A 23,657-nucleotide genomic window follows, 5' to 3' on the forward strand; every position below is an offset into this window, starting at 1 on the left:
TCTTACATAAGAGTCTTTCTTATCCAGGTGGGACAGGGCCTGGGCCAGGTGAAGGGCAAGAGATACAGCATCATCAGTAGACCAGTTGGGGTGGTATGCAAACTGAAGGGGGTCAAGAGGGGTAAGGGAGTCCACATATGTAGCGCTCTCGGGTTCACGTGGGTATGCGCCCTGGCCGCTGCCGCCTCAGGTCAGCCCCCCACCGTTGGGGACTCGCCTCCGGCGTCACTCAACAGGGACCCAGCCAATTGAGCTAAAGGGAAATCTCCCCGCACAACCCGCAATGGGGGCCTTATGCGTTACAGTACTATATTAAATATAGCTTGCGGTTATATTCCCGGTTTAATATGTCAAATCCCCAATCAAAAAGCAAATATGTTCAAAAGCCGCATCGCCGGATAAGGAGATGAAAGCTAGGAACAAACGCCCGAATTGAGCTACTGGCATTTCTGTTTATTGCACAGTGTAACGCAGTTTTGTTCCTCAATTTTTTTGTTAATGGCAAAGATACGGCGCCTTTCAAACCGCGTCCTTTAGGCGTGGGCGCCGGATCACGTGCCAGGCTGAAGGGGTGTGGTGCGCTGGGAGAGAAACAGCCGAGAGGTGGGAAAGGTATTTTTCAAACAGAAATTTCAAAAGAATTAACCGCGTTCAAAACGAAGCGTAGTATTTGAAAGTATCCCGTCATCCACTTGAAAGCAACATTTATTAAAAACTGCAGTTGCTTTGTTGTTTGTAACGTTATTTTGTCTTTGTACAACCAAGGTAGGCCTTTCTTCATTTTGAGATCAAGCAAAGCAAAAACATGACTATTTGTTTTTCCAAATCGACATTTAAAACTAAGCGGAGGTGTAGGCAGCCAAGAAAACGAAATTTTGTCCCCTGACCGATAAAGACGATTGCTCTTGCGTTGAGGTCCTGTTATGTTAATGTAAGAATGAACCCGACATGTTTTCTAAGTGGCCTGATAATATGAAGCTTTGATTAAGTTAATGGGTTAGTTAATCCCGTTTCAGTCTCACACCAACTGCAACAATTGGATATACAGTATATAGATATTTATATGTAGTTCATTGAATTAAATGCGCTTTAATTAATGTATGCTGCTTTAAAGTGGTGTATTAATACGATCTAGATTCTGTTAGGTGGATAACCAATTTTAAATTTCCCAAACTCGATGATACGAATACAATTTTAATTGTTTTAACATTTTAAACGCACGTTAATAAGCGATGATGGTATCAGAATGAATTTTAATGCATGCACGAGACTGAGCTAAGCTTTTTTGCTGGATTCTGAAATAGCACAACGTTAATACCTGTTCACTTGTCTACTTCAGTGCCCGGGAATAATCATTTTATCGCCGTGTTGTTGTAGACTAGTTGTAGAAAGGCAGAGGGTGATCAAGATGCCGTGAAGTGGTTTGGAAGGGGAGGCGGTAATGTAAGCGAATAATCTGGCGTTTTTAGGCGCTGAGACCGATTTTAAACTATGTGGTTTAAAAGTTCTTTTCACTGAAAGTATTTTATTTTAACCGAGCTAATTGGGTAAAACAATCGGTTGTTTCCGTAAGTTGTCTGCCCAGTGATGGATTGCACTGTGCACTGACCAGCTGAAGTCCATCCATGCTCAGAAATGCACTCATTCCTGATGAGTATTGCAGCAATCCAGAGCCCATCATGGGAGCCTAAGGAGAAACGCAGGACTGTACACTGGCCGGTCCATCAGAGGGATGATTTAGAGACCCCGATCATGCCTTTGGGAGGAAAGCCTTGTACTTCTTTTTTAACTGAAGCACAGTAGTAAGCCATGTGGGTATTTTTGGCTAATTGTTTAAAACTGTTTTTGCCTAGATAGTCTGCACGATGATGGATTGTAATCCACGCTTTCCTGACTCCAGAGGGATGAGTTTTTCCCCGATTCCGAGGAGAAATGTGTGTTTTCCTCCTGGAAACTTGTCTCGCTTGGCCCCAAGATTCAACCAGGATTCAAACAACAACAACAACCGAGCTGTAGAAACCAAAAAGGACTTTTCTGGATTGGGTAAGTTCTCAGTTCTTGTGTTGTGTTGATTTGGTAGAGAGAGCGTGTATAACGTATCAATTAGTTTTGATAAGTCTTACAACACTTTCTGTTGTTTAATTATTTGAATGAATATTCATTTAAAAAATTGTCTAACCTGGCCATTAGTGCTTAACTGCAGGTGGTGTATTTAAGTATTGTTGTGCTTACTTCAGATGTTGCCTTTCGTGATGAGATCATAGGAGAGATTTCCTTCTGACAACCCATCCATGCAGATCATTTTTGTATAGGCAACAGTGTACTGTGGACCTGTGGACCACTACTCCGGTGTCCGCTAAACCTTTCTGCAGGCCCTTTTGCAGTGATTCTGCTTTGCATATCTGACCAGTTTACGAGCAGTTCTGTCAGAGATTTTTCTGGATCTAACAGATCTTGCCTTAACTTCAGCAGTTCCCTTAGCTTCCACTTCTTGATGATGTTTCCGACAGTGGGAATTCCAAGCTGGAAGCGTTTAGATATCTTTTTATAGCCTTCCCTTGCGGAGTAAGAGCCACTTATCTTTATGTTCAAGTCCTCAGTCAGCTGCCCTGATTGTTTAGAGTAGGCACGACCTCCTGAGAGGTTAGAAGGGTCAGAGTATTTATTAAACTCTGGAATTGTCTTCACCTGTCTTAATTTAAGGCCTAATGAATCAATCAAGTTTTTTGGGGCCTTAAAAAAATATGAATGAATCAACTGGAATGGTGCCCAAACCTTTGCACATGCCACATTCACTACTTTATTTAGTAAATCTGTTGGGTTCAACAAATAAATAGCAATTGTGCATTCAGATGTGCAGCAATATTTCATGTTCAAGTTTGTACCCTGCAGAGCTTGTGTTAACTTCTTTTCACTTCTAAATTCTGTGAAGCATGCAGTTTGACTAGGGGTGCCCAAACGTTTGCATACAACTGTATAAATCCTACACCTTGACAGCTCATTTCTGTGTTTTTTGTGCAGTTAATAGTAGTTTAAGATATGAGTTCCCAATAGTTATGTATGACATAAACTAGTATAAAGGGGCAATCTCTAACATGTTTAGGAACTGAAGGTAGAGTTGAAATTAATCCTAATGTTAAGTCAATCAAAGGCTTAGCCAAGCCAGTGAGAGCTAAGCTAGAATGGTCCCCCATCCCAGTACTGGTTTCCCTTCTAGTAGGTTACAGCATGAGCCCCCAGGGCCAAGCATGTGAACTGCTGGTTAGATTTGCTATTGAGTAGCTTAGACTGGTATATCTTTGTTATTTTGGCACCACAGATGAGTGCACTTATCAGCCAGTATCTCTTACTAGCTGCTACTGGCCCGGAGTGTGTCACTGCAGGGGTGGAAGGCAGTGCTCGTTTTGTGAGACAGTGCCGTGTGCTGCAATGCTGTTCACCTAATGAATGCATCCTGATAAAATGAACTCAAATAATGCTTCTCATTCTGACATTTCCCAAAATGCTTTACATATAGGAATTTCCCCCATTGACCTGCAGATTCTAATTTAAGATTGCATTACTGTACGTCATCAATTTTAATCTTTGTATAAATGCAGAACATGGATTAAACCAACCTTGTGTCGTACTGTATCTGTAAATCCGGTTTTGGAATGGATCCTAATTTTGTTACTAGTCTTTATAAATTACATTATTTCGCGGGAGGTTGTTTTTTTCCATTTGGCTTGGTCTGGTGCAAACACATGAAATCGAGGTATTTAAATGTTAAATTTACTTGGGATTTGGTGAACATGGCAGTGACCTGCTTGTCTTTTTTTTTTTTTCAGGCGCTCAGAGTCTCCCCGTCCAGCCTACAGACCTGCCGATGGGGATTGTGGAGAAGTACAGGCGAGGGGAGACCCATGCAGTGTCAGCGTTGTACCAGCTGTCGCAGGTTCTCAAGTTTCAACTTGTCATGAAGGAAACGGTGACTCCAGGTAGGAATATATATCTTGCTGGGAAGATCCTCCCACTCTATTTAGCAGTGGGATACTCTGTGAATACCTGATTCTTAGAATTTTGAAAATGCATCATTTTTAAGGACCTGATCGATCCAACTATGGCAAAATAATTAAATGGAGTTGATTTTTAAATTTTGTATTCATACTAAGAACAATGTTGTCATATTGCCCTTGGATGTGTCACTGGGTTGTTTCTCTCAGTCCACCGTTTTTCTCATGCATTCCTGGTTTCAGCTGACAACCACTGGTTAAGAAAGTAAACCAGTAAGAAAAGGCAGTTTCTAGTTCAGCTGTTAAGGTCATGTCTTTTCTTATGTGGAATTTTGTTTTTTTTACAGTAGCTGGCAACATAATTTCTTAAAAATATAGGTTTTTGACTGTCATATTTAGACAAATTACAGACGTTTTAGCAGCACATCATATTTTTTTTTTAAGATGAATGTTTCTCGCAATCAGTTTAGGACTCGGTGAACTTTGGAAGCTAGAAGCTGATTTACCTATATGTCACCTTGCACAGTAATGAATATTTAAGATGTATAAGTGCAAGAAGAAAATTCTAATCCATTTCCTTTTCTCCAATAAATGTGCTCTGCTGAATTTCCCAGTCTTTTTTTTCCCATTACCATGACCGTTCTGGAATGTTAGTTTGGAAATGTATCAGGATTATTTTCACCCTTTATTTTAAATTTAATCTATGCATCTTTCATCCTTTTTGGTAAAAGAAAGCAGATTTTCTTTTTATGGAAACATTCTGAGATTTTTGGCAGTTTTAGAATGAACATAATACATTTTTCTAATGTATTATGCCTAAAGTCCTTCCATGATCAGAAATTCACTCGTTCCTGATGAGGATTGCAGCAATCCAGAGCCCGTCCCAGGAGCACAAGGAACAGTGCAGTTATACTGTCCTGTCCATCACAGTGATGATTTAATAATAATAATAATAATTTCTTACACTTGTATAGCGCTGTTCTGAGCACTCCACTCAAAGCGCTTTACAGGTAATGGGGACTCCCCTCCACCACCACCAATGTGCAGCCCCACCTGGATGATACGACAGCAGCCATAGTGTGCCAGTATGCTCACCACACATCAGCTATCAGTGGGGAGGAGAGCAGAGTAATGAAGCCAATTCATAGATGGGGATTATTAGGAGGCCATGATTGGTAAGGGCCAAAGGGAAATTTGGCCAGGACGCCGGGGTTACGCCCCTACTCTTTTCGAGAAACGCCCTGGGATTTTTAATGACCACAGAGAGTCAGGATCTCGGTTTTACGTCTCATCTGAAGGACGACGCCTGTTTTACAGTAAAGTGTCCCCGTCACTATACTGGGGCATTAGGACCCACATGGACCGCAGGGTGAGCGCCTCCTGCTGGCCCCACTAACACCTCTTCCAGCAGCAACCTTAGCTTCCTCAGGAGGTCTCCCATCCAGGTACTGACCAGGCTCACACCTGCTGAGCTCCAGTGGGCTGCCAGTTGTAAGTTGCAGAGTGATATGGTTGCTGGACTTGTAAACCTAGGAGGAAAATGCAGGCACCACACAAGGCTTCCCTGCCCAGAGTCGAGCCCAGGGCCCAGGACCAGTGCCCATTGGCACTGATTGCCATGTCACAGATTCTGCCTGCTAGAGACCTTAAATAAAAGAAGCCATGGGGAGCAGCATTAATGACTGTCATTGTCACTGATTTGTTTTCCCACCAGATCATGTCCAAAGTCTGTCCTTTGCCTTCTGTGCTGTGATTGATGGGGTGAAGTACAAGACGGGAACTGGGATGAACAAAAAGGAGGCCAAAGCCAAGGCCGCGCGGCTGGCCCTTGAAGAGCTGCTGCCCTCGTTCGAGTCGCAGCCTCAGCTCCCTGACGATGCAGGTATGCTTAAGCCAGGGGCTCAGAGCCACATTTATTGCAAGTCACGTCATTTGCCAAACCGCTTTATACCACACGGTGTCGCAGAAATCTGGAGCCTACCCGGCAAGCAACGAGCGCAAGGCAGGATACACCCTGGAGGGAACGCCAGTCCATCGCAGGGCAAGTGCAAGCCAGTCATACATGGGGACAGTTTGCAGGCCACGGTAAAGGCCGAGGGGGGAAATTTGGCCTGGACACCAGGACTCCCTACTCTTATCAAGAAATGCCCGGGGAACTTGTGAACCGGTGAACTTGTGTGTAATGATCTCTGAGAGTCAGGACCTCAGTTTAACGTCTCATCCGAAAGACGGTACCCAATACAGTATAGAGTCCTCGTCACTATACTGGAGCATTAGGACCCACACAGACCACAGTGTGGTCGCCCCCCAGCGGGTCCTAATAACATCACTTCCAGCAGCAATCATAGCTTCCCAGGTGTCTCCCATCCAGGTACTGACCAGACTCACACCTGCTGAGCTTCAGTGGGCTGCTAGTTGGGAGCTGCAGGGTGATATGGCTGCTGGCTTTTATTGCAAGTATGACAAGAAATTTAAGATTGTCAAGATTTCAGGGGAAATGAAAATAGAAATGGACATCTGTCTAAAGGAAATATGTCAGTAACATTAAGAGATAATTAGTAATCGTCAGCCCTTCTTGGTTTTGTCAACCCATTTAGCTGCTTCTTGATCAGTCTTGTAGTATATTACTTTTGCACAATTGAAGCAGTCAGATTTGTCTGGAGCTCATGTTTCACGATCTCTAACGTGTGATGTTTGTCTTAGAACAGCCTAGCATTGCTAGGCTGTTCTAACACAACACAGCGTTGACAAGAGGCTGTCTTTGGCTAGTGTTGTCATTCCGGACAGTTTTAAAGGTATTCTTGTAAAGGTATACTGACTGTTTTCTGCAGTGAGTGGCTGCATTGTATCATGTGTTAGGTCGGCATGGTATTGAGTTATCATATTCCTGTTTTCTTAGCGCAGTGTCATGGATCAGCAGAGCATAGCCTTTAAATCCTAATTAAACAATTACTGTGTTGAGGAATTGCTAAACTGATTAATTCCTATCAAGGTGAAGTTAAGTTGTAGATTTTTGCTCATTTTTCTTTTTTGAGAATGCTGATGCAACAAGTAATCTTTAAATTCTACTGTTTTTTTTTCCTGTTTCCTGCCACTTCAAACATGTTGTAACTTTTATTTATATTTTATTTATATTTTTTTAGGAGTGCCAATCCAGAAAGGGAAACTAACTGTAAGCTCTGTAAGCTGTTTTACATGGCTACCTTTCCTAGTGCTGTAGAAAGGTTGCTCAGCCATGTATAGGCACGGTGCAGACATGATTTGTTTTATTCCATTAAAAAAGCAAAAGCACTTTTTTTGCTTCCATAAGTTATTCACGCTGGCGAGATATTCATAACATCCACACATACACTGTTCTGTTTGTGCAGGGTTTCGACTGAACAGGCCTTGGTTCTTCTGAGTTCACATTGCATTGAGATGGGGGATAAATAAAATTTTAATCTGTTATGCCTTTTACTACATCCAATTATCGGGACAAATCCTAATTTTGGCATTTCCTTATGTGTCTTATCTGATGTGATTTCCCAGTCTAGTTACTCAATGATGAGATTGCTCATTAAGTAGTTGCATACAAACTTTTCATCAGGCTAGTTTCCATGTAAACAGTTAAAAATCAGGATGTTCATTTTTCTGCACCTCTTTATGCTAGTAGGAATAAAACTGCTCCCCCAACATTGCAAAAGAATAATTTTGTTTCAGATTTTTCTTTATACACTTATATAAATTTTGTTTTCAGTCAGTCCACCTCCCTTGCCTGTGAAAGAATTTCCTTGCACGGATTTCTACCCTGGAAGATCAGCTTGTGGTACGTATAATTGCATTTTTAATTAATCTAATTACATAAGAAGAATGTTTTCTTAAGAGTGCCTGTTGAGGTCAGTGATCCCCTAAAGAGAGCAGAAGTCAACTTATCAGTGGTGCATTAATAAGAAATCACTTTTCAAGGTATAACCAAATTGGCTTTTAAAAAATAAGACATCGATAAGGGCGATACTTTATTGTCCACTCTTATGGAAATATGTCACACAAGCAAAACATACTGTTAAAGTCACATAAAATCACACAATGTATATGAAATCACAACAGCAGTCCTTAATAAATAAATGGATAAATGAATAGGTAATGAGGTGGACTACATTTACATTCATGCATTGAACAGTTTTATTGAACAGGGGACAGAGAATGTTTTTATTTTAATTTTGTACCCTATACCATCTTCCTTATAGGAGCTTTATGAATTGAGTAATGAGAATGGAGTGGCTGTGTGGAATCAGCTGTGATGTTCCAGGCCATTATGATAGAAATCACTGAGCTGGGGCTGCTGTTTCCCAATTATTTTTCCTGACATTTTCACAATCCTGCACAGTTTAGTTTTACTTTCCTAGTAGGTAAAATACTGTAGGTTTCCATACCAAAGTGCCATATTAAATGCCAGGATGCTCTCAACAAAGTACTAAGTTTTCTGTAAGATAGTCTGTTGATTTGTAGAGAACAGGATTTTACACCTACCTAAAAGTAATACAGTTGCTGTATAATACACTGCATTTTACATATATGGTTCTTAAGATGGTGCCTTCACAGAAGGTTCTGTGAACCTTTGCTTTTTCCTTTCACAGCATGTATTGTTTTCTCAAGCTTTTTGCTGTACCTAATTATTTTTAAAATCGGCACTAGTATTTCAAGAAATGGCATTTATTTTGAGCCAAAACATAGACTACAATTGTGCTATGAAATATTTCACTTGACGTCTTTTGACTAGAAATTCAGTGTTAAATTTGAGCTTGTTTTTGCGAACGGAGCTGTTTAATATTTGGTTCAAGACTAGAAAGACACGAAGCTGCAGTTTAAGACTTTTCTAAATTCGGTCTCTTCTGTGGACGCAGCACGCCCAAGACCTTTCCAGTTCTTGCTTTAGAAGGTGGTGCACTGTTCAGTACTGTACAGTATTTACTTTCGTTCATTTTCTCCGAGATCTTTTTATCACTTCTGTTTCAGGCCTGGAATGAGTTCTTCTTGCAGTGTATCTTTTTTTTGCTTTTCTCATGAAGCTTCTTCTCAATACAAAATTGCACACTCTTGTTTTTTGGGATTTCCTAGTAAATATGAACCTACAGTATTAGAATCCAAAACACCCACTAGTACTTCTTGAGCTATTATTAAAAACAAATTAACCTATAATGTTAACTTTACAATGGGGGATGAAAAAATTAAAATAGATATTTTCATAGGAGAGGTGATACTTAAATGTGCTTTGTACAAATTTTGTGCATTATGAAGTAAAATCCTTTTTTCTTCACAACGTGAAGCCACTCTGTGTTACAGCAAACTATACTTTTGCACGCCTTAGCTAATGAACCAAAAACCGGCCTTGTTATTAATTCCACATCAGTTATGGGGTGTGTTCAATAAGAAAAGATCCTTGAAGCAGTACTGTGAGGTAGAGTTTGCTCTTAACAGATGTTTGATTAGAATATATTTTCAACCGAAACAGTAGCACAGCTCAACATTAATAAAATTCTTAACAGCCACTAGGGGGTGTCATAAGTTCTGACTGACCTTCCTCAGTCTTGTAACTTTTTGGTCTTAAAGGAGGTTTGACTGAGTTTTTAAAACTAAAGATTTGCTTTGCTACCAAATTTTAAGTAAGGTGTTATTTTCCATTGTTTACACACAGAGTGGCTACTTTCAAATATGAAACATTTGTTTTAATACGAACTGAATGCATGCCTTTCTGTTTGTAACAAAGCTAAACATCATGGACCCTCATTGCCAAGAAACGCCAGTGTCCTGTGTTGTGTTACAGGACGGAGGAGTTCCTTATATGAGCAGATTACACAAGTCGTCAAGAAAGAGTTCAATGAGTTGTTGGAGAAGTATCCAGAATTTAACTGCTCCAGAAAGACAGTGGCAGCTTTTGTCATTCAATCACGTAAGTGTGAACAGAGAATTCGGAAGTGCATCAGACAAGGGGAATTAAGTGTCCAGATACGGCAGGATATATGAATGTACGTTTTGGAATGATGTTTAATGCTCTTGTAAATTATTACACACCTTTAGTATTTAAACACAATGTAATTATTTTGACTATATATTAGATCTTGATAATAACATATTCGGCATAATGTATAAATTATATAATGTGCTTAAGCCTAGAATCATGAACTTACTGTACTTAATATCAAAACACCTGTTCTGTAGTCCATTCTTGTTTACTCCTTTACCTATAAAGTAATATCTAATTCAGAATGTGTGTTTTTCAGTTTATATGCGATAGTTTAATGGGGAACTGCAACACTATTTTTATAATTCGGGGTTAGAAAGAATCGGCATTGATGAGTGTATTTCAAACCACAATAAAGGTAAGATGTACAAAGTAACGTGTTAAACCTCCACTTTACATCACAAAATGGACAAAATTTCCATGTGTGTGCAGTTCCATATTCTGTGATTCAGAAGGCGGCAACAAATGTTTCAGTGATGTGACTCGGCCCTATTTCATTGTAAAGAAGCAGGCTTGTGAACACATCTCTTCAAATCCAGTAGAAACATTGCTTTAGACTTTGAGATGGTTTTATCTGACACTACTTAACTCTGCATGCAGATCATGTTGGAATATTTCTGTGGTGAAATGTCTCCTGCACAACCTATATTTATTTGCTTGTACATTACATTAGTCATTACGGTGACTAGTGAGCAGGAAGGGCTGCTCATGTCACATTTTTCACAAACTCTTGCTCTCACCCGTGGCAACGTGGAGACCATACAGGTCTTGCACAAAGTTCAAGATTTTGTGCTTAATTTAGCAAATTTTGTAATGCTGTCAATGAATTTATCTTGTTACTAAGATTTAATAACCAGTCTGAGAAGTTGGGGCTGCAGCACCCCTTTAAATAGCCTCCCATAAATCTGTGTTCAACAATTCAGAAATTCATTCAAAGATGTCAGAATAAAAACTGGACTAAAGCATAAAAGACATGCAGCTTTCTAGCACAATGTTTTTAGTAAACTATTTTAATGCAAGACGTTGAACAAAATCGGAGAAAACATCGAAAAATCATGTAAAGGTTTCTGTTTGAACCACGAGAGTCAGAATGAAAACATGACAAAGTGAGTGCCTTTTATGGTCTTCTTGGGCATAAACACAATACAAGCAGAACATAAAGCCATTTGGCCCGTCTGATTTGATAATAGATGATTGCTCCAGGGTTGTTCATCCAGCCCTTTCTTGATGGAAGCCAAACCTCCACAACCCTTTGGCTAAAGCAGCACCTCTTATTCTTGGTTTTAAAAGCACTACCTTGGAGTTTCTGCTTGTCCTTAGAGGTCCCCTGCATTAATTCCATCAATGCATTTGAGGGTTTTGAATGCTAGTGTCGAGTCCCCTCATAGTTTTCTGTTATACTAAGACTAAAAAGGTTAAGATTTTTCAGCGTGTCATTTTAAGACAGGATTCTTTAAATCCCATAATACATCTAGGAAACTGAATGACCTGGGCTCAGTATTTTGTTACTTGAAAGAACACTATTGTCTGTTTACTGTTTGCTGTGCGATTAGTGCTATTAACGTATAACCTACTCTACTTTTTGCATTTTTATTGTGAGTCAGTGTAGTTCAATTTGGTTCCGTCCGGAGGTGCAGTCAGGTCTTTTTCTCAGAACCGCACAAGAATGTTGTGATGTAGCTGATACGATTTTGGACTTTTAATATCTATCTTAAGAAATATGTGTTCTGGCCGGAATGTGTTAGATTTATCAGGGTTTTGTGTCTGTAGCCACAGGATATGAAGTTGTAGCAATTGGTACAGGGGACACGAATACTAACCAGCATGCTACCGCCAATGGACGACTTCTTCATGACTCACATGCTGTTGTTACTGCAAGACGTTCCCTACTGCGGTAAGTAGAGTGAGCCATAAATATACAAATTTGCTCACGAGAGTGTGCTTCCATTCTTTTTACCAGTGGACTCTGTATAAGTTTTAGTGTAATTATAAGGAATGTGAAAAGGCTGTTAAGGATAATCTAATCTAATTTGCATTATTTTAATTTTTCCAGAATGATTCCTTCCATTTTTTATTACAAAGTAATATGTAAGCAGTAATAGAAGCTGCTGTTTGCTGTTAAGTGGGGGTTTGACCTTTTTGCAATAGGAATGGGACAGTATTGTATTAAAGAGGAACATGTTTTGGGACTTGGTAACTGTATCCAGTAGTTCCATTCTAAATATTGTTGTTTTAAGTTATGAATCATCAAGTTGGAAATAATGCCCAGCGTTTTACAGTGGTACCTTTTTAAACACTTCTCAGATTTTCTTCCTTTCATAGTTTCCTGATAATTGAATGTTAGGGTAAGTTCTGAACCAATCAAAAGCCGAGAACACATTGAAATTAATTTTTCAGATTTGTCATTGTCCTTTTAGACTTTGAACGCAAACATTGGGGAAAGAGTAGTTATAGGGTTTGAAAATGTAATCTGGTGTCAGAGTGCAAGATGTTCTTCTTTGAAGAGGGCAGATTGAAAAAATACTCTCCTGGAATGCCTGTGATAGTGTTGATAGCTCCTGCTACAGTACATCAAAGAAAAAATTAAGCTTTTTACATTTGCCCAGTTAAGAAGTAATGACTGTATGCATTTTTCATTTGCTTACGCTTCCAATTGTAAGTACTTTTTACAGTGGGTAGTATTTTATTATTCAGTTTGTTTATTTGACATTGCATTCATTTGATTCTTCAAAACCATCTGTTTGATCACTTATTTTAAATGCTGTCCTGAATGTGATGTATTTTTACAATAATCTAAAGTTAGTGTATAATTTTGAATATGCACTTTTAAGACACAATAAATTATATAAGAGAATAATAACCATTCTATTTTATGTTCCAGTCTAAAACATACTGAAAAATCTTTCAGTAAAATAAATCCCAAACCAAAGTTTTATGTTTTCATGTCTGATGCTCCAGGTTAAAATCATTCTCATTAAGACCTGTACTCCTATGGTTATCCAATTCACACAGCTTTAGTGTGTTAGTGATCTTTGTACTGCCTGAAACAAGACATTTCCATGAGCATTGCTTCCAGTATTCGTAGATCATTGTAATTGCAGTGTCCTCACTGGTTTAATCTAATCTAAACTACTTGAGGAGCTTCACTCTGGACTTCTTGAGGAGAAGTTGGAAGTGAGGTAGCAGCAGCATGTAGTTTCCGAGTAGCTGCAGTTGAAACTGGTCCTGTGGGCGGCTTCAGTCAGGGGTTGTATCAACAGCTCCAGATGAACGGGGAACTGCTGCAGTGCCCTTTCTCCCTGCTGTAGGTGTAATCTTCTCTCCACCTCAGTCAGAAATGGCAATGACTGCACCCTTTTTTTAAAGAAAAAAAAACATTTAAAAGATGTTACTGGCTGTCAGAACTCATTGCTTTTGAAGGCAAGAAAAACCACGAAGTGAATTCTTTTCCGCTAATGTATGTTAGTACGAAAAAGCTGAACTACTGTAAGTTTAGTTTCTGAAGTTAATGTTAAATAGAAGATAAGCTGAACAGGATAGCATACATCTAAGATGCAGATGTAACAAAGTAAAATTGCTTGGATCTTCCTCCTTCATTTCTGTTCATTTAACTCATATTACCAGCGCTCAGAATTGGGCACTTTGGCAAGATTTAAGTTCTCTTAAGTCCTTTTTTCCTATTCCCCCTTTAAAATGCCAACCAGGTATCACTGAAAACTTTTACACGTATTGATTGCAAGAGCAATTGCTGTTTCTGCTAGTTTCAATCGACAGTTTGAATTCAAGTCTGAATCAGTATGTACATTTAAGTCTTATTTAGCAATAGGGTATGAATCTATTTTACTTTATGCTGCAATACGTATCATCTGGATACGTTGTATTTCTGTTTTGAATGTATTAAATTGTGTAGTATGCAAAACAAAGGAGCTGGTGTTTTAAGGCAACAGTGTGCACAGAAATTGCTGTTCCACAGACACAAATTATTGTCATTGTCATTAAATCGGGCAAAAATTGCTATCCATTAACTAGTGTGTAAATTCAAAACAAGAAGGCGCATCAAGTTGCATCATGTAACAGCTTCCGTAACGTAGGATTGGCACAGTCTTTAATATCCATATTTACTGGGTGAAACGTACTGTTTCATTAGAGGTCTGCATGCAGTAGTTCTTACCAGTGTCCTTTGACAATAGAGGGCAGTGCAAGTATGAGCTTGGGTCATGGCACTAGACAGCTGTGACTAGGATTTGCCAAGTGATGATGTGCAAAAGATGCCATTCAAAACAGAACCGCTTTGAGTCATTGATGGTATGGTGATCAAATTGAGAATTTCAAGGTGTGCGTTTTCAGTTATCGTTTTGACTACAGAAAATCTTCACAGCTCGAATAAGATGAAGAAGCCGGAATATATCTACTTATTGAAGCGCTGTTATAGTTGTGATTCAGGCTGGATATCCCAATTTACATCCTGGTTCTCATGTCACATTTCCTCACAAAATTGAGCAAAAATAAATTTTTGGCAGCAGAACCAAAGACAGACCCAGAGACAGAACTGGTTTTTGAATTTGCCTTTGAATTGTGAGTAGTGGCAGTAGAAGGCCAATACCTTTGTTTAATCACAACTATGTAGAAAATAAGATTTGCTGTTCTAAAGTACCACAGTCTATTTGGTTCCCCTTTTAGAACACCTCAAATAAATTTAATTTTCAGGTATTGTTCACCATATCTTTTAATTAGCAACCCCTTTCATGCATATATGGAATTAAATCTGTCATTCATTATTCGTTCTGCAAACGGTACTTTGTGTCAGTAATGAAAGAGCATGATTTCAAAGTGGAACTGTAACACTTTTTATATTTCAGGATTAGAAAGAATCAGAATTGATGAGTGCATTTCAAACCACAGGGAAGGTAAAATGTACACTGTAACTTGTAAATTGGAAGTTTTACATCACAAAATAATTTCCAGGTATGCACAGTGCCATATTCTGTGATTCAAAATGAGGCAACAAAACTTTCAGTGATGGGTGCAGCCTTATGACATTGTTGTGAATAAATCTCTTTTAATCCAACAGAAATATTGCTTTTGACCTCTAGGCAGCTTTGCCGACAAATACTCCTGGTTAACTCTGCATGCAGATCATGGAACATTTCTCCTGTGAAATGTCTGCTGCACAACCTGTACTTATTCGCTCGTACATCACATTACATCCGTCATTACAGTGACTAGCGAGCAAGAAGGGCCACATCACGTCACAATTCGTGGGAACTCTCACTCTTGCCTATGGCGAGACCTGGGCTTTGCGAAAACATGGCGACTTATGGTACTTTCTCAAATCTCACGATTTTGTGCTTAGTTTGAAATTTGTAATTTTTTTCTATAATGTCAATGAATTTATTTTGTTACCAAAATTTAATTACTGGTCTGAGAAATTGGGACTGCAATTCTCCTTCAACAAAGGTTTTTTGTTTGCCATTTGGTTTTATGCTGCGTCTGTTTAGGAATGACTTTGTGATCTCTTATCATGCTCCTTGTTGGATGTCAGGATGTGCTTACCTTTATGTCTGGGTAGGAATTACTCACACAGGAGAACTCTCGTCAAATTTACCGGCGACAGCTGTGGAGGAAAGGCTGCTATTTCACATTTTTCTCAGAAGGATGAACAGGTACCAGATCACTCATATACCATCAGACCAGGACAGAGAGGAGCTTGTGAAGGATGTTAATCAGATAAATAGATAAGACTTGATCCTGAAGGGAAATTGATGTGTTACAGCAGTCCAGCCCAAGACAAGCAAAAACAGACATCAGAATAGATGAAAAATTAGAATACGTACAGTAATACAAAATAAATATAAAATAAATAAAAATAAATACATAGGTGTGTACAGAATGATCATAGTCACTGTAAAAACAGTAAAATATGTGCAAAATGTGCATAGGTATATACAGATTGAGTGTCCAAAAAGTACAGTGGAACAACATGCTGTCCATAGACGAGCAGATGAAGGGCTGACAGTCCTTGCCTAGGGCAGTGTTATACACCCTGACAGCCGCCGGGAGGAAGGACCTGCAGAAATGTTCCCTTGAACACCGTAGCTGGAGCAGTCTGTTGCTAAAGGTGCTCTGCTGCCCAATAACAGTCCCATGAAGCGGATGAGACGCGTTGTTCATGATGGCTGTGAGGTTGGTCAAATCAAATCAAATCCAGTGCTTGGTGGTGTCTTTATAAGATTAAGTGCCCACAGCTCAGCATTACAAGAAACTCAATGCCAATGTATTATCTGTGTGAGTGATGATGACCTGATAAACACTGGAATGTTTGGTTGTTTGACAGTGTAGCTTTAAGCCTTGCCTGTTAACAACTATTTTAGGGGTTGCAAATAATTCAAGCCATAGTGGATTTTTTAAAATAATTTTATTATTGCACATTTCAGGTGAGGCATTCAGGCATTCAGACTGGTTATTTTCCCCACCAGCGTATGCACGAAAAGATTCACTTTTCCTTTCGTGTCTGTGAACTAGGGACATTAGTAACTCTTGGTACAGATAAGCTGGGTCTATTCTTAACTGACTCCTAGGTATAATCACATCCCTTCCAGTACTTAAATCGTGATATTCGGCTTGGTTTTATGCCCTTGATTTCTAGACAGTGTAGAATTCTCCCAAGGAGGCCAGGAGACTTGGTCTTCTGGTGTAACGATTTGTTACAGTCTAGAGAGAGGTGAGAGTCTTGGTACTGTAGGTACAGTAAAAACCATAAACTGGAATCCGTGGCCTAGTTATCTGGTACAGATGTCTTTAAATCTGATGGAATCTTTCAGCTTTATGGAGTGGATCTGCAGTAACTTAGAATAATGACTTTAGTCAGCCAGATAAATTACATTAGAAATGGCATCCATTTATATATAACATGGATACCTCTTTGTTGTAGACATTTTTTCAGCTGTTGGACTGCAAACTTTGTTATGCCTGGTCAGTCCAGTTTTGTGTTGGTCTTAGGTGTGGTAGATCAAACATGAAGCTGTTATTCGATGAATGGCTGCGAAAAGACTTGCTTAAGTGATTTGATTGGATGGAAAGTGTGTATGTACGGGAGAGGTTCCATTGGCCTTGCATATCGAGTGTGGCGACAAGTGTGTGATCGGTTCAGTCTGAACCCTGTTACTGCTGCGGGGGTTAGATTTGGGGTCTGGGCTTAACCATGATTCATGGTCATCAGTAAAGGATACATCTAGCCCTAAACGTTCAGCACAAGTCAGTGCAGGCTTTTGGTATGTCCTAAGTTGAATGATTCAATAGGTGGCATATCAGAGGAGCTTGTCTGAACCTCCTCATTCTCCCTGTTTTAGTACTTACATTGTTGGTGTGAGCTCTGACACAGACTATTCCAAATTGTGTGGTTATAAAAAAAACATAATTGGTGATTGTAGTTTTAAAAAAAGTCAGTTGATACTTAGTGCCCGAGTATGTTCTACTAATAAATATCATCTATCAGTCTTTACGTAAGCAGTATAACGTTGTAAGTGTTAATGTTCCCTTTCCTATTTGTTTAGGAAAACATTGAAGTCCTTACATATTAACAAACTTGTGTAAAGTACATAAGTAAAGTGAACTCTTAAACTGTTTTATTATAAATGTATTTTCTGAACGGCATGACTCATTCATTTCAGGAATTTCTGCAACCTTGACATGTATCCTAAGACCGTTCATAGCATTGCCTGGAAAAGGGTAGGAGGAAAGGTTGTATTCTGGGGCCTTGTTGTTGAAGGCTCACATTACAGCTGTAAGGAGCTGAAAACATCATTCAGATACCAGTTCCTAAAGCAGTGTTGGTGAAGTAAAACTTCAGAACAAAGGAATGCATGACGAGGGTCTCCAAAGTATTTTTCCAATCATAAATATGGGGCAATGGACAGATGTCTTCATTTTGCAGATTTTTGGCTGTCTGTTTACAGATGCTTTGGCCACAACTCTTTATGATATCAGTATGCTTTTTTCTGCAGTTTTCTTTGGTTGTTTCGGCCAAACAGTTGCACTTAATGCTTTTTGGTAACAAATGGATGTGATCTGTTGTGTGGTCATGAAGTTGAACGTATTTGGTGTTTTAAATTGCTAGAATAAATATGCTAAAATGCCTCATTCATTGATTCTTTAATGCATTCCCCGCATTCTCAAGAGGGAATTGGGGAACTGGCTGCACCCTATCAGAACACTGGATGTTGAGTCAGAGTTTGTTTTACAAGACCCCCACAGTCACTCGGGACAGTGAACGCTAGAGATCTCGAGGATGATGAGATCCTTTGGGGACGGTTATATAGAAGGCTACATAGTACTCTGCTGAAGGGAACGGAAGGTTAAGACTTTGCTTATTTAGTAGCGGCCTCGGTCGTTTCCGTGTTGGCTCGCGGGTAATGAGCGAGTCCGGCCAGTCCGAATCGACTGGGTGAGAATCTTCCACTGCTACAAGATTCTGAAGTTCAACGTGCAGATAGAAGGGTGACTAGAGGGTAGGACTGGGCCTGGGGTGGTTCTCTGGGCCTTTAGTTCTGCCCTGCTCAGGTGGGGTTTTTTGTGTGTCCTCTTGCAATGTGGCCATCAAGGAGAACGTGTTACAGGTGGGTAGAACTTTTATAGTTTCTTAAAACCTAGAAACTATGTTAAAACTTCTACCATAAACCTATAACCTTAAAAGTGGAGGGTACAGGCAGATTTTTAGAACTCTCAAACATTAAGACCCATTATTGCGAATGCATGTAATTGTTATCTTTTCACTTGTCCTTAAAGAAGGAACCTTCCTACTGGATGCCTTGTTGACTTATTTACTGGGTTTCAGGATTTGCCGCATTCTGACATGTGTAACTGTTTTTACAGGTACCTGTACCGGCACCTTTTACTGTTTTACAGTAAAAAATCCACAATGGTAAAGAAATCAATATTTCAGCTGGATCTGATCTCCCAGCTTCTCACTTTAAAAAGAAACATCACCATCCATCTGTACATGAATCAGCTGCCGAAGGGGTCTGCACAGCTTCCACCTCGCCTGTAAGTACTTAGTGAATAACATGCAGCAGCATACTGTAGTAATAAAGCATTTTAAATGGGCATTACTCAAGTCAGTACATTTTAGATGCTTTTGAGCCCTTTTACATAGCACTATTTAACAATATATACAGTAATATTACATGTGTATTGTAGGCGGTATCCCAGAATGTGGAGATATTGCTCATTATCTGCAAATTCCTTGACATGAATTATTTTTGTTTCAGACATTTTAACCCATGTTCTATTTCTGCCTGGGAAGTGAACAACCAGATTGGCCTGCATGTGACGATAGAAGGCAAAGTCTTCTCTGTGTTTTCCTCACCATTAACCCAGATGTCCACCAAGATAGTGAGCATGTCAGCAAGTGACAAAATTACTCAATGGCAGGTCCTTGGTCTGCAGGGGGCTCTCCTAAGTCATTTCATTGAGCCCATCTATGTCGGCAGCATTTTAATAGGTAGGTTTCTGAAATGTGTCCTTTGGAACCTTCTTCCGGGAGTATACTGTAAGTGTAATTGTCATTTCATTATCCACTGTGATAACGTACTGTATAAAAACGTACTGCCTCTTCTTTGTAATACTGTGCAAGTTGACTCACAGCTTACGAATAATTTAAGTTATGCGGTCACAGGTTTAAGCGTTCAGAAGATTAAACATCTTGAAAAAAAGGTTTGAATTCTGTGAAAAAATCAAGCACGCCTATGAGAGCATGCTAGTCTATAGAGGTGTCTTATTTGCTTTTATTTACTGTTTTTATACTTAGATTAAATATCTTCAATTGCTGTGAGAGGTTCATAGGGTTTTTTAATAAAGGCTGTAGGGTAAAATTTGTGGGCGATTTTGGCTTTACATGCTTCTCAGAATTCCTAACCCCTGCGTAAGTTACGAGTCGACTGTACTTTTTTTGTTACCTTCAGGGGATGCCAGCTGCAGTGATGTCCGTGGACTTGAGATTGCTGTCAAACAGCGGGTTGAAGGGATCACTTCAAAGCTTCCCATGTATTACTGTGTGTACAGACCTCACATCAGCCTGGCTTCTGCTGTCCACACAACAGAAGTGAATTCAGGCCAGAGGGCACTGAGTATGAACTGGAGTAAGGGTGATATTTCTGTGGAACTGGTGGATGGATTAACAGGGAAAACAGTTGAAGAGTAAGTGTCATGCTCTATTTGAACTGGTGCAGTCTGTATGCAAAATTTAACCTCTAAAAGGAAACGTTCATGTGGTCTAACTAGGAAGTGGTAAAGGTACCTTTGAGAATCTGATGTGATTAGGAGAGCGGTAGTTTGAAAATCTTTCTTGTATTACAATTTATACAGAAGATCATGAGAGGTACTGAGAATCCTGATAAACCTATTATCGCAAAAAATTCAGTGGTTGGGAAAATTAGTCTTTCATAGCAGGTGGATTGACATTTTATTGAGCAGAAGTGAGGCAGGTCAATTCATTATCTGCCTATGTGGCAGCAATAGGGAGTCTCCTGTGAAAGCTGCAGGCTAGTATCGGGTTCTCTTGTTGAAAGGTGTACAAGCTACACATCTGAAATGCATCCTCTGCACTTATGTTCTAGATGTTTGCATTTGGGATGTGCAGCTCATACATCTTCTAGCCTTCCCTGGAGGACGCGGAGCATGTAAAATCCCTGGATTTGATCAGTGGAGACCCAAATGATCAGATTACTATCAAGCGCAGATGTGTAGCAACTAGGCAAACATTATTGGCTGGTCCATCACACTTGGACCTTCCCTATCGATTGGTTTGTTGTACACAATAAATAGAGTATTGTTGTACACATCTCTTCCCCTCTCACTGACCCCAAGAGGGATATCTATGGAAACCAGGAATGTCTATGTAAAGCAATACATTTATTGCTTTACATTATTGTTGACACTTTTCCTAATAGAGTACTGAATTCTCAAAATTGAAGACAAGGAGTTTAGAAGTGTAAGGTGATTGCACAATTTCAACTTCCAGATCAAGAAAGTACAGTATTGTAAGAAATACAAAAGGTCTTCATGTTTTGGTAGCATTGAGGAGTAATTTAATTTTGTCTTCCTTGTCAGGTCACCTTTTAAAACTGGTGTGGCTCTGGCAAGTCGCCTGTGCAAAGCTGCAATGCTGAGCCGATTTAATTTAGTTGCCAAAGAGGCTGAAAGAGAAGACCTGCTTCAAGCTACCTCTTATTATGAAGCAAAGGTAACAGACTTCATGTACTGCATCTGCTGCTTTGATTTTACCAGTGTCCGGTGCTAGAGTGATATTCTAGTTTTAAATCTGTGATGCTCGCCCTGAAATTTTGTTTTGTGGAATGCATGCAGTCCGTGACTCCGGCCATCATAATGTTTGAGTCACAAAGAAGGTAATGTTTTAAAATCTGAATTTGATTCTCATTCATCTGCATATTTCCTCAGGTTGTAAGTGTTCTGTAATCTGAAAATGTTATAAAAATCACAATGTTCACTGTGATGATGTAAAATTGATTGTTGCGTACCAGGTTAGAGTGACAGATTTTTGTTAATTTAAAAATTACAAGTATGATCTCATACTGCAAGTATGTAATTGTCTTTGTTTTGAAACATTTGTGTGGGTTGTCGAATATGGTATACATGTACATCACAGTGGAGGCCAGATGTTTCTTTTCAATGGTTATTCTCTTCCATAGTTCTTGTTTTATTTGGTATCCTTTTCATTAGTGAAATTGTAAGCCTCCACCAAAAAAAGCTGTCAAATGTACTTTTCATTAATATTTTAATTTATTAAATCACATTTGTCGGAGCTAAATATCACACTAATGTTGTGCTGCAGATTGCATGAAACATTCTAAAAACCTCCCATTTTCTAGCTTTTTTCCCTCACTTTCATCTCCGTTTTGAAACCAGAGTGATGCTGATAGACAATTTCCTGCTCTAGCTGTTTGCTCAAAATTACATTTATTCAAAATGCATTTCTTTTGCCAAAAGTCCAAATCCAGGTAAAATGATAATATAGTTTTACTCTAATCACTTTAGCTGTATGATTGGTATTGGTATCAATGTCTCACATTTAAGCGTCAATAACCAGTATAATGTCAAAATGTCTTGCATTTTATTTTCTTTGAACTTGAAGGAAATGGTGAAATGCAAGTCTTTAGAAATGGCAAAAGTTATGCTATGAATATGGGTATGAAAATGGTGAATATCAGGGATTGAGTTTTTAGACAATAACTAAAATAATTATTAATAACTCCCAACTTGTAAGTGATTTCTCCAGAATATACCCGAGCAGTTGGTATAATTAGAGGCATGTGAATTCTTTGTTCTCTGGCACAGCTTTGGTGAAAAGAGTAATAATCCAGGCACGCTTGATTTAACAAATGTTTGTTAACAATGACTGTGACACACAACATAAACATACCGCACACAAGTTACTCTGTGTATACAGTATGTACAGACAAAGCACTCCAGAGGCTTAACTTTCTAATTACCCAGTAAACCCCAGACTGCTACCAAGTATATGACTCTTAAATACAGAGCCTACAGAGACCTGGATGCCACAAAATAAATGGGATCCTATCTAATCTAAAAAGTACCCCCCCAGCAGGAAAGGCCATCTTTATACGAAGTATCTTTTACTCGGGAAACCCAGGTTCCCTAAAAATGCATAATGGCAAGCCCTCTTTAGAAAAGTTCAAATACTTAGGTCCTATCTGGTTTTGTCTGGATGATCATGAAGCAGAGGCGTCTTTTTCCTCTCCTTCTCTGTGGTCTTATATGGTGTGTTTCTGGACTGCCGATTGACACAAAATCATTTACCCACAACTAAATTAGGTAAACCAAGGCATCACAGGATCTGGACCACCTACATCTCAGCAAAAATCCCCTCTGGAAAGTTTACACTGCCAGGCTTTACACAATTGATCTAAACTTTTATCTTAGAGATGCTTCCTAGTCGCCTATAGCTGTAACAGTTAGGATCTTGATAATATACTCTGGACTGTGCATACTTGTATCAGGAGGCATCTGCATCAGGAGAATGCACTCTGAAAGAAATCGGCGTTTACTAGTTTGACTGTCCTAGCAGAACTGAATAAGCAAATTTATGACCAAAATTGTCATGCGGATTTCACAGTCTAATTTCTTAAAAATACAAAATGGGGAAGATTGCACCTTGGTAGTACTAATAACCTCCTTTAAGCAAAGAGAAAAGGATGTCGATAATAATTGACAAACAGCCACACAGTACCTACAGTTTTAAAATGAAAGGACATTTATTTTTTGTTTTGTTTTTAGATGTCCTCAAAGTCCTATCAAGAAGCAAAAATCGTACTGAAGACCTGTCTAGGGGATAGTGGCTTTGGTTCTTGGATTGTGAAGTCGCCAGTCAGTGACCAGTTCTGTATATAACTGCACATCATGAAGAGGGCTTAGAAGGAAGTCTTTCACAGCCATATACATGGTAATAAAGTACTGATTAGCAGCAAGCACTTGTGTACCGAGAAGTTTTTGGAAATCGCTGATTTAAAAGATTCAGAATGTTTTCAGAGCAAAGTCTCTTGTGTGTTACATTAGTGATGCATGTACACTGATGCATGCAAGTGAACTAGCTAATTTCTGTATGTTATGTTTGTAGAACCTATAAACAA

At 39.2% G+C, this 23,657-nt stretch overlaps 1 protein-coding gene across 1 annotated transcript; it reads left to right on the forward strand.

Moving 5' to 3' along the window:
* The first annotated feature begins 1,865 nt into the window (after positions 1-1,865).
* adad1 (adenosine deaminase domain containing 1 (testis-specific)) lies at positions 1,866-23,418 on the forward strand. The gene is made up of 11 exons (XM_088921785.1): positions 1,866-2,043; positions 3,828-3,977; positions 5,707-5,874; positions 7,729-7,797; positions 9,796-9,921; positions 11,764-11,887; positions 18,865-19,035; positions 19,260-19,492; positions 19,953-20,187; positions 21,100-21,232; positions 23,305-23,418. The coding sequence occupies exons 1-11, from the start codon at positions 1,866-1,868 to the stop codon at positions 23,416-23,418; spliced, it is 1,701 nt and encodes a 566-aa protein (XP_088777911.1).
* The last annotated feature ends 239 nt before the right edge of the window (positions 23,419-23,657 follow it).

The sequence above is a fragment of the Atractosteus spatula genome, chromosome 1, assembly GCF_055471065.1.
Source record: "Atractosteus spatula isolate fAtrSpa1 chromosome 1, fAtrSpa1.hap1, whole genome shotgun sequence".
In the NCBI taxonomy this organism is placed as follows: Eukaryota; Metazoa; Chordata; class Actinopteri; order Semionotiformes; family Lepisosteidae; genus Atractosteus; species Atractosteus spatula.